The sequence below is a fragment of the Danio rerio genome, chromosome 10 (genome assembly GCF_049306965.1).
Source record: "Danio rerio strain Tuebingen ecotype United States chromosome 10, GRCz12tu, whole genome shotgun sequence".
Lineage (NCBI taxonomy): Eukaryota > Metazoa > Chordata > Actinopteri > Cypriniformes > Danionidae > Danio > Danio rerio.
The window spans coordinates 29,890,331-29,901,876 of NC_133185.1; the positions used below are offsets into that span (position 1 = coordinate 29,890,331).

Sequence of the window (11,546 nt, forward strand, 5' to 3'; positions counted from 1 at the left end):
GTACACCTTTGAGTTAAGACAATCATCATTTCTAATTAGAGGTTAGGGCATTAATATAAATGTACCCGACTACTGGACTCTATAGTAACTTTGGTTTTCACCAAGCCCATGGTTTCCCATATGAACTTAATTTAGAATAATATTACCTTCAAACAAAGGTCGGGTACCCAATCTAGGTTAGTCGTGCAACACCTTGTTGACCTAGACGGAAGTTATCGCCCTTTCCACCTAAGTACACATGAATCAATATCAAGAGTCAGCCGGATCCCTAAAACACAATTAGTGTGCCAATGCTCCATCTCAATTGGATTTTAGTCCGTCTACTGACCTGACGCAAGACGTGCGGAAACAAGGATACAGCGTAATCTACTTGAATTAATAATTACAGAGTGAGCAAAATATGGTCAAACATTACAACTTATTAGTCAGGTAAATGTATTATGCCAATTCAATCAGTCAATTCATAAATGATAAATACAAAACTTAAAATTATCAAAGATAAATCCAAGATGAAAGATGCATACATGACTTCAAAAATATACATAACTAGGATCAGGCTCCATGTTATGGGCTGATCTGGTTAGGCAGAGTCGCCCTGAGCCTTTCTCAAACCTTACCTTAAATAATCCAAGAATTCCCTCAAGGAAGGGGGTGTGTATAACAAAAGAGCTTTCACACTTGGTGCTGCCTGTGGAAAGTCACACCCTTCACAGTGGTTCAAAAGATGCCTGAAGTTATATATTTATTGTTTTGATTATGTCTTTCTGAGAGAATGAGACCATTGTACCAATCACACTGAGACATTTCAAATGATATCAGACATGATAGTTAAAGTCAGTTTGGTTAATCTAGAACATTCAAACATTGAAATGACCATATGCGTGAGATGGGGGATGAAGCTGAGTCTCAGCATACTTAGATGCAAATGCAGCAGGAACTGGTTTTTCCCGCATTCCCCCCTGCTGGGTTGTGGAGTCAATTGGCCCTGTTTTCAGCTAATGTTTAGAATTGTCAAAGACATCAAAAATATTTGTAATATTTCAATTCTTACACTGGTTTATATTTACCATAAACTTATGTGTTAATTAACAATATGTAATAACAATTATTAAGGTAGCCATTATTTACTCATAAACTCTTGTGACTCAAGGTTGCAGTTACAGTTAGTTCATGATTAGGGCACACCTTAACCTATTAATTCATAGTACAGTCATATTTACTTTACACATTAATACATCATTATTCCTGTGCTGTTATTATAGTGTTACCATCTTAACATATTTATGCTAACAGTTTATTATTAAATCTGATTTATTTGATGTGTTTAATATGTGATTAGTTCATAATTACCCTGTTCAGAAAGAAACTTCTGCAGGTCATTTTTCTCCTGCTGTAACTGATCTCTTTGTTTCATTAAAGAATCCTTCTCAGATGATAATCTCTTCTCTAACTGATCTTTCTCTGAACTGAAAACTTTGACCCTTGTTAGTAGCTGGTCTCTCTCTTCTGTGAGTCTGGCAATTCTGTAAACTTGTGTGTAGTTTGTGTAGATGTAGACACTCAGCACTCTGACTGCAGTCAGCAGAAGAAAACACAGCAGCACCAAACACACTGGAGAGGCTCTGGTGCTTGTCTTTAGCGAACCACTTCCTGATGAAAATCTATATGATGTTATATGTCTGAATGTGCAACTGTAAACTTTGCCGTTTTTATTTGGATGAAAGCTCCAAATAAACTAAATACTGCTTGATTAAATGCATGAACGAACGTGATTACCTGTTTGTTGATGTGGTTGTTGTGTGTTTTTCCTGAAGTCTTGATCTCTCAAACAGTTTTACTTCCTGAACAAATGCAAGACTCGAAGCTCAGCTCTGCTCACCCTGTTGGAAATAGTCTTGTAGTCCTCAATACTCAGACACTATAAGATCTCAATGAAACTTCTGTGTGTGGCAGTAGTGTCACAATATGGTAATGATACAAAGTCAAATGGATCCAAGTGCAAGTAAAAATTTATTAACAATAAATAGTTCAACAGCAATGCTAACAGTATGCGATAGCAGCTTGGAAGAACAAGACATCAAGGAAAAGCCAGCCCAAGCAGATACTGACAAAACACAGAGAGATCATGAAAATGTGTAATAAACTGACAATGATGACTTGGCTTTCCTATCTTAAATAGATGAGCTAAGTGCCATCAGCTGAAACTGCTGATTCGTCCTACTGATCACATGATGCAAACAAAACACAAAATATTTTTCTCAAAATAATATTTTTACTTTAAACCAGCATTTTTTTCATGTAATGTGATGACATGGAGTAGTATAAACACAAAGAGCTCTCTTTAATGATCTAGGCACAAAGTCAAAAGTGCAGGTTGCAAAAGCATTACGTGTGTGTCCACTTTTGCTACTTTAAGAATGGAAAAATACGCTCTGTGCCATGGCCCATGGTTTAACAGGGTTGTGCTTATTCTCTTGATGAGTTATGGGTATATTTTGAGAATAAACCAATCAGAGTCTCATATCACATTCTATAAAAGAGTCAGTTGCGTCGTGCCATGGCACATTTGCAATTTACATGGCTGACTTTGTAAGTGGAAAAACTGAGCACTTCACTAGCGAGAAAACAGTCAAACACACCATCTGCAGCGCGAGGATAAAGAACAAGCCTCCTCCAATTGGCCTTTACCTTCAGTTTCTCTTTTTCATGGATAAGGAAACACATTGTGCGCACTCCAATGAAGACATCCATTAGCTTACATACAGTAATTAATTTTATTTAAGCGCAAAGATTTGTTTCAAAACTATTTATAAATTTAGCTCTAATTTTCAGCAAATGAATAATTGAGCAATAAAAACGAAGCGTGGTAAAGAAAAAAAAAAAGAATTATATCCAAACACTCATGCTATGCCCCATATTGTCCAAAACCTGACAGGTGGACAACTCTAAGCTTGTTTTATTAAAACAAATATAAATATGCATATAATAAATACTACTACTAGTAATAATAATATTATTAAATATGGAGGCAGTGGCTTTTATATTTACGTAGAAAACGGTGCACAACTAACATACTCTGCGCAGGACATCAGACCTGCTTTCAGCTGGTCTATTGCACTCTAGACCGGAACACCCATGAGTCCACAAAGTGGCACAAGTTGATATGCTATTTAAACAACGTGGTGGAAAATGGGGAAATTAAGGTTGCGCTAGTTTGAAAATAGCAACACGTCAGGGCAAACACGTCTTGGCCTTTATTGCGCCCGGTGTATGATAGGGCCCAATAAGTCTAATTTTTAACATTTTCTGACATTTAAAATAGGATCCAAATCCCATCATTATCGAGGACTAAAACAACATGGTGAAGGACTGCAGTTTTCCTCGCCTACCAAATTGATTGACAGTCACATATTAACACAACTCCATCTCGCATATACACGAATCTACAAAACAGGACTTGCAAAGAAATAAATTAAAAGATCTGTTCCAACTCTCTGTGATCAGCTGCACCTCAGCGTTAACAACTAAAAAAATAAACGTTTTTACAACTTTAAAACGTTCAAAGCAGAGCATGTTTGTAATAAAGAAAAAACATAGAAAAAATGTGCAAGAAAAAAATAATGTGTGTGTGAGTACTGTGAACTTTGTCATGGCACTTGTGTGTGCATCAGTGATAGGCGAAGTTTGAATAAACTCCAGCACAAATACATCAAATAAACAAACTTGCTATATTTGACTCATGAACTCATAAAATTAATCCTGGATCTGCTTCATTTATGTCTGTCTCTGTGCTGTTTATCTGACTTGACACAGTAGAAGCTGACCCACAGATGGGAACAGTGGGTGGGGTGAACCAGCTCATTTGCATTAAAGGCACAGGCTACAAACACAGCTACACATATTCTGGAAACTATAATAAATGCTCTGATGGGTGTTTTGAGCTGAAAATTTACAGACATATTCTGGAGACACGAAAGACGTATCTTACATTTTATAAAGAGGCTAAAGTAGAAGTATCTGATTAAGAAAAGCTAGTCTATAGTGATGAATGTTCATGGGAGGAACTAGCTTAAATAGTAATTTTATTATTGCTACATCTAGTTATTATATATAACTGATACAAATATGTATAATCATAACTAGTTATGATTGATGATTCATTTTTGCCTATGAGCTAAATTTGTCAGGGGATGCAGTAAGTGTGTGTGTGCTGGTTTTTTGCTGGTGATGATGTTAATTGGCTGTTTAATAGTCCTGTGTAAAGTATTTGGTGCTGCTAAATGAGGGTGAAGCTTGGTGATTCCATCACAAATAATAAAACAGATTTAATTGTCATTGTGTAAATAAAATGTTTTGAATATAATGTTAATAAGACACATTGTATATCTGAATATTAAGAGAAAAAAGGTGGTAATTTAGAGCATGAACAAAAATACAACTTAATGACTTTTTAAAATGCTATTTTCTCACAGATCCACTTAAATTTAGCATCACATGGATAATCGGCCCATCCTGAAGAATGAGATGCAGCACAATTCTCTCTTCTTTGTCCATTGGGTTCAAAGAGTCTCCAAAACCTGAAACTACAGATTAGCATTAGATGTTCAGTTCTGATTTCTGTGTGATATTATTCTGACTGGGAGAATTATTTAGTAGAAGAATAATAATCTCAGCAATTTTTCACCTAGTGGTCATGTTGGTGCCGTCAACCCATTTCCAACTGCCCTCTTTAGCGCTGTCAGTCAGACCAATCCAGACCAAAGCACCACCAGATGTTTTCTTAACAAAATCCTAAAATGTTTACAAAATGACATTTTAATCTGCCATTATTTAGCTGCCACCACACAGACTTTATTTATTGTATATAAAAGTATATGAAGCTCCTGATAACTATGTAAATTCCATCTGCTCTTTTCATCACTATCAGACTGTAACACCACATATTTTATTTTGAAATAATACTAAGAAGAAGAACCAATTATATGAAATTGGCTTTGTGTAGCACCCCCACTGTCCAGTTGCAGTACTGCAGTAAAACTCTATGTGATACAAATAATGAGACGGTCAAAGATGAATTGTTCTTCAAAGTCGAGCTGTTCAAGGTTAAACATGACTAACTGCTGTATACAGGGTGTACAGTAACACTTGTAATTCCATGCGAAGCAAAGAAAATAACAACAGTCAAATTTAGTAAGATTAATAGGTGATTTTCTACACACACACACACACACACACACACACACACACACACACACACACACACACACACACACACACACACACACACACACACATGTAGATTATGAGGACCCTTCATAGGCTGAATCTACTTTATACTGTATAAACCTGTTTTAAAGGTTTGCACTGATTTTATCAGATGAGTGAACTTCTCTGGGTGCCGATCAGAGCACAAATATTATTAAAGGATGAGGAGTCAGGTGGTCAAATTAATGTACTGGATTGTAATAGCAGATTGTGTACCACAAATGTACAGGCAGAAATTAGTTTGTAGGAAAATGACTAACACCTCCAATCAACATCTGCAGCAAAAGACTAATATCGACAGGATTACAGTAGATGTCCTTGATCAGCTCCAACAGGCAGTAAGTGAGCAGCAGACAGCAGTGAATCAACTCTAAGGACTGCAATGGCGGATAACATTTCTGCGATGCCAGAATAAAAGTCTCCTCTCAAATGAGCCTTTGCAACAAAACCACTTATTATAGGACCATATCGTACCAGTATCCCTTTTCCCAACTGTCAAATTGAATTATGATAACACAATGCATGTCCTCATAAACCACCCATGTCATACCCATGTCACTGTACAATTGTAAACCACATATACCAGAAAACACGCACACACACACTTCACTCACTTGTTCCTCTCTGTTGTTTATAATGATCAGATCCGCTCCTCTGTCTGAACAGTATCTTCTGCTCTCAGACCAGCTCTTCTCCTCAGAGGACATGAAGTAAAAACTGGACTGATAGTAAAACCATCCATCTGTAAACACAACAATGTTAGCATTTGGTTCCCTTCAATCTTAACGGTAACACTTTACAATAACAGAACATGAATATTGATGTATTAATTCCTAAACTAAACATGACTTTATTATAAACTAATGTATAAATGTAAAAGTATGTGCTAATCATGAACTAACTTTTACTACAACATGAGTCAAAATAGCTACCTTAATCACATGTTAGTACACGCTTGCTTGTTAATTAATGTGTTAATTACCACATTAGTTTATTTTTAATTTAACCATCATGTTAATAAATGTAATGATATCATGACTTTACTTGGAGGGACATAATTTCTTAACTACTTATGAACTCTTTATGCACGTTCATCTAGTGCGTTTACACTGAATAACAATAGAAAAGTGTTCAGTCAACATCAACAGTTTAAACACAGGAGTTCAAGAGTATTTAAGGATCAGTTGATGACGATGTGCCCCTTCAAGTAAAGTCACGACACAATTACACATTAGCAGCTCATGAGTTCATGTTGGTTATATTTATCTTAAACTGCAATGTTAATTAATACATTAAGTAACAGTATGTAGTAACAATTATTAAGGTAGCCATTATTTACTCATGAACTTTTGTGACTCAGGTTGCAGTTAAAGTTAGTTCATGATACTCATCATTAATTTATAATAAAATAATGGTTATTTTACATATTAATACATCATTATCAGTGGTGTAAAGTAACTACAAATACTGAAGTTACTGTAATTTAGCAGTTTTTCTCAGAAATTGTAATTTATTAAGTAGTTTTAAAAATGTGTACTTATACTTTTCCTTCAGTACATTTTAGTGCAGTATCTGTTCTTTTACTTCACTACTTTCCTTCAACCTGCAGTCACTACTTTATTTTTTCTTGTTTATGGGAATTAGAAAATTCAATCCTGTAATTCCTGTCCAATCTAATCACAAATAGAAAATAAATTGCATCATAATGAACTACTTCAAGACATGTGCACTTTACATTGCAGCAAACTGTTTGGAAGCATTAAGTGTGCAAGAAGATGTTCAAAATCTTTACACGCATTGACCCAGAGAGAGACTGTTTAGATCAGGGATGCCCAAACACAGACTGATTCTCAATTCAAAGATTGCAGAGAATGGACTTGCGTTCTTGTGGAAACCGGTCTTGCCAGGTGTCTTCAGAAGAACGAACTCAGGAGACAACGAGGGCAGAGAATGCATCCTTTGAGAAATGGGATGCTGCGTTCTTCCTGATGGTCACATGACCTTAACGCATTTTAAATGGTAAATTATTTAAACATTACAGCATTTATACAATTTATTGTTTTCCCCCTTTTCAAAACATATACTTTGCATAAAAACATTATCATAATACTCTGCACAATATAAATAAAACTGATTTTAATACGAATTTTAGCAAACAAACACCCTTAATGTGTTTATTCCTTTATTAAGATCTTCATGGTAATGTTTACTTTCACCGTTTCATTTAGGGAAACTCCTGAGGTAAATAAGTTCAATCTCTGAACTTTAATAATAAAACTAGATAAAACGCTGCGCTTCCCACCTCCAGTCACAATGACATCTGGGATTTCAACGTCCAACTTAAAACAAACCAAATATCAACGTCCAATGATGTTATAGCTTGACGTTGTGTCAACGTTACCACTATAACATCTATCAGAGGTTGAATTTTAGTTGCCATAACTGATGAAAAAATGTCAGTATTTGACGTCAATAGGATTTTGGTTTAAGATGTTGGCTTACAACCTAAGATGGTCACTAACAACCTAAAATCAACCAAATATCAACGTCATTTGATGTCATTATTGGACATCAAAACAATGTTGTCCCTAGACGCTGGCTAGAAATTGAATTTTGGTCACCTGACATCACAACCTAAATCTAACCTTATATTAACGTCTTGTGACATTGTGTGCCTGCTGGGCAATAACTGATTGCACTACAGAATGTTTCGTTTACACAAATCCACAAATTACATGTAAATGCATCAACTTTTAACAGCATAATACTCACTGCTTACTACTCATGAGTACTTTTAAAAGGGCTACTTTTTACTCATACTTTGAGTAATATTTACAACAGGTACTTTTACTCTAATCACACTACATTTTTAGGCAAGTAATGGTGCTTTTACTTAAGTATGCTTTTTCAGTACTCTTTCCACCACTGATCATTATTCATGTACTGTTATTATAGTGTTACCATCTTAACATATTTATGCTAACAGTTTGTAACCAAACCAATATATTTGATGTGTTTAATATGTGATTAGTTCATAATTACCCTGTTCAGAAAGAAACTTCTGCAGGTCATTTTTCTTCTGCTGTAACTGATCTCTTTGTTTCATTAAAGAATCCTTCTCAGATGATAATCTCTTTTCAAACTGATCTTTCTCTGAACTGAAAACTTTGACCCTAGTTAGTAGCTGATCTCTCTCTTCTGTTATATTGACAATGTTAGTTAGTAGCTGGTCTCTCTCTTCTATGAGGAGAGTTATGTTAATTATTAGCTGGTCTTTCTCCTCTGTGAGAATAGTAGTACTTGTCTCCTGTGTGTAGTTTGTGTAGATGTAGACTCTCAGCACTATGACTGCAGTCAGCAGAAGGAAACACAGCAGCACCAAACACACTGGAGTTCGTCTGGGACTTGTCTTTAATGAACCACTCCCTGATAAAAATCAACATGATATGTCTTAACATGCAACTGCAAATTTTGCCATTTTTATTTGGATTAATGCTCTAGGTAAACTAAATACTAAATTATTGAATTCATGAATGAATGTGATTACCTGTTTGTTGAAGTGGTTGTTGTGTGTTTGTCCTGAAGTCCTGATCACTGACAACGTCTGCACTTTCATAGGTATCCACCATCTCCACATGCTCGCTGTCCCTTCCCCCAGACTCGATGCCCAACACATCTTCATAAACATCATTAGACATTTCTACTCTTTTACAGGCTTATAACCTTAAACTGCTAATACTGAATATTCTTTGTGTGCCTCTAGGTTATGCACCTTTAGCACCAACAACTAAAACAGAGGAAATGAGAGTCTAAATGTGTCAAATTTAAGTCATGTGACATCTCATCTTTAGATGCTTTAATAAATGGGCCAAAGGACACATTTTTACTTCCTGAACAAATGCAAGACCCGAAGCTGAGCTCTGATCACCTTGTCGGAAATAGTCTTGTATATTTTAGTCCTCAATAGTCAGACACTAAAAGATCTCAACGAAACTTCTGTGTGTGGCAGAAGTGTCAGAATACACTGTAAAAAATGCAAAGCTACACACAATTCAAATTGATTAAGTTAACTAAACACTTTTAACAAATTTATGTGGATTAAACATTAAAAAGAATGAAGTTGTCCTGATGAAATCTCAAGAATTGTGTTCTTTCAGTTTAAATATGTAGTTTGAACAAGTAAAAATATATATTTTTGAGTGTATGGTAATGATACAAAGTCAAATGGATCCAAGTGCAAGTGTAAATGTATTAACAATTTAGAGTTCGACAGCAATGCTAACAGTATGCGATAGCAGCATGGAGAATATAGAATCAGGAATTAAAACAAGAATTATTTTTTCATGTAATGTGACCACATGGAGTGATATAAAAACAAAGGGCTCTCTTTTAACGATCTAGATGCAAAGTCTAAAGTCCAGGGTACAAAAGCATTAAGGGCATGTCTGAATTCACTTTTGCTACAAGGATGAAAAAATCCGCTCTGCGACATGGTGCAAGGTCTAACAAGGTTGTGCTTATTCTCTTAATGAGTTATGGGTGTGTTTTAAAAATAAACTAATCGGAGTTTTATCTCACATTCCCTTTATAAGTCAGTTGTGTCCTGCCATAAAGCATTTGCTATATACATGGCAGACTTTGTAAGTGGAAAAACTGAATGCTTCACTAGAGAAAAACAGTTAAACAGAGCATCTGCAGCACAAGGATAAAGAAGGAGCCGGCCTTTACTTTATCTTTCACTTTCTCTCTTTTGTGGATAAGGAAAGATGTTGTTCGCACTCAACTGAAGACATTTATTAGCTTACATACAGTAATTAATTTTAAGCGCAAAGACTTGTTTTAAAACTGTTTCTTAATTTAGTTGTAATTTTACAGCAAACGAATAAATGAACAATAATAATAAAGTGTGGTACAAAAAAAAAAAAGTGTGGAGTTATATCCAAATACAATGCCCCATATGGTCCAAAACCTGACTGGTGGACAAGCCAGGTGGCAAACACGTCTTGCGCCTTATTGCACCGCGTGTATGATAGGGCCCAATAAGTCTCATTTTTAAAATTTTCTGACATTAAAATAGGATCCAAATCCCATCGATACTGAGGCCTACCACAACATGGTGTAGGACTGCAGTTTTCCTCACCGACTAAATTGATTAACAGCCACGCAAAAAATTATAAATGGAATTGCAAAAAAACTGGGATTAAAAAAATCTGTTCCAACTCTCTGTGATTAGCTACACTTCAAGAGTGAGATTTACAAGTTTAAAATGTTCAGCATGTTTGTAACAAAGAAAATACACAGAGGGTATACAAGGCCACTTCAAGTGGATGTGCAAAAAGCATGTGTGTACTGTGAACTTTGTCATGGCATTCATGTGTGCATCAGTGCATCATTTGCTGGAATAAACTCCACCGGAAACACATCAAATTAACTTACTTGCTGTATTTGAATTAAAATCTCTTAAATTAATCTTGGATCTGCTTCATCCATGTCTGTTTCTGTGCTGTCTATCTCATTTGATGCAGTAAAAGCTGAGGCGTACATGGAAATAGTGGGCGGGGAGAACCAGTTCATTTGCATTAAAGGTACACTGTAAAAAATAATTCCGTAAAATTTACGGCAAAAAAAAAACGGCAGCTGTGGTTGCCAGTACTTTACCGTTAAAAACAAGGTACAAACCATAAAAATAATTTTAAATTTTCACGGTAAATTACAGTAATTTATTTATTTATAGAGGTAATATGTCTGTATTTTGATTTATTAACATCTACACATCTTTTGTTTCACAGTTAGACATGTTAGCACACCCACATGCAGGAGGTGATGAGGAAGTTACATGTTGAACCAATGCTCATCACAACTTTTCCCACAAGCAGAAAAGAGTATCAGCATATAGAAGGTGCTTAGTGTCATTCACACAGCTACTAAACAACAGTATGGTAACACGCATAAACTTGAAATAAACATTGTTTATCAACATTAGATGTAACATAAATCTCTAATGTACATAACTGATGGCGAAACAACTAAAAAGATCCATAATAATGTCAACCAAATGCATAAAAAGTTATGTGCCATGCAGGGAATTCTGGGAAAGTCAATTTACGATTATTCACCGTATATATTAAGGAAACATACCGTTAAGGTTATGGATTTGTACTGTAGCATTTTTACAGTTTTTTACCGTTGAAATCACAGCCATTTTTTACAGTGTACAGGCTAGTGAGGGCAAGAGTTGTCCGTGGGCACCTGCTCAACATGCTAGACCCCCAGACATGTGA

The 11,546-nt window shown here is 35.5% G+C and overlaps 1 protein-coding gene across 2 annotated transcripts; it reads right to left on the reverse strand.

Annotated features, from left to right (window-relative positions):
* Nucleotides 1–1,992: 1,992 nt before the first annotated feature.
* On the reverse strand, nt 1,993–10,514 carry LOC100534679 (uncharacterized). Of its 2 annotated transcripts, none has more exons than XM_073914267.1 (5): nt 8,813–10,514; nt 8,308–8,691; nt 5,880–6,007; nt 4,685–4,791; nt 1,993–4,583 (listed from the first exon to the last, which is right to left on the reverse strand). In XM_073914267.1, the coding sequence occupies exons 1-5, from the start codon at nt 8,961–8,963 to the stop codon at nt 4,451–4,453; spliced, it is 903 nt and encodes a 300-aa protein (XP_073770368.1). In that variant the 5' UTR covers nt 8,964–10,514; the 3' UTR covers nt 1,993–4,450. The 2 variants fall into 2 exon arrangements, with proteins under 2 accessions (XP_073770368.1, XP_073770369.1); XM_073914268.1 differs by having other exon boundaries at nt 2,262–4,577; nt 8,813–8,908.
* Between the last annotated feature and the right edge of the window lie 1,032 nt (nt 10,515–11,546).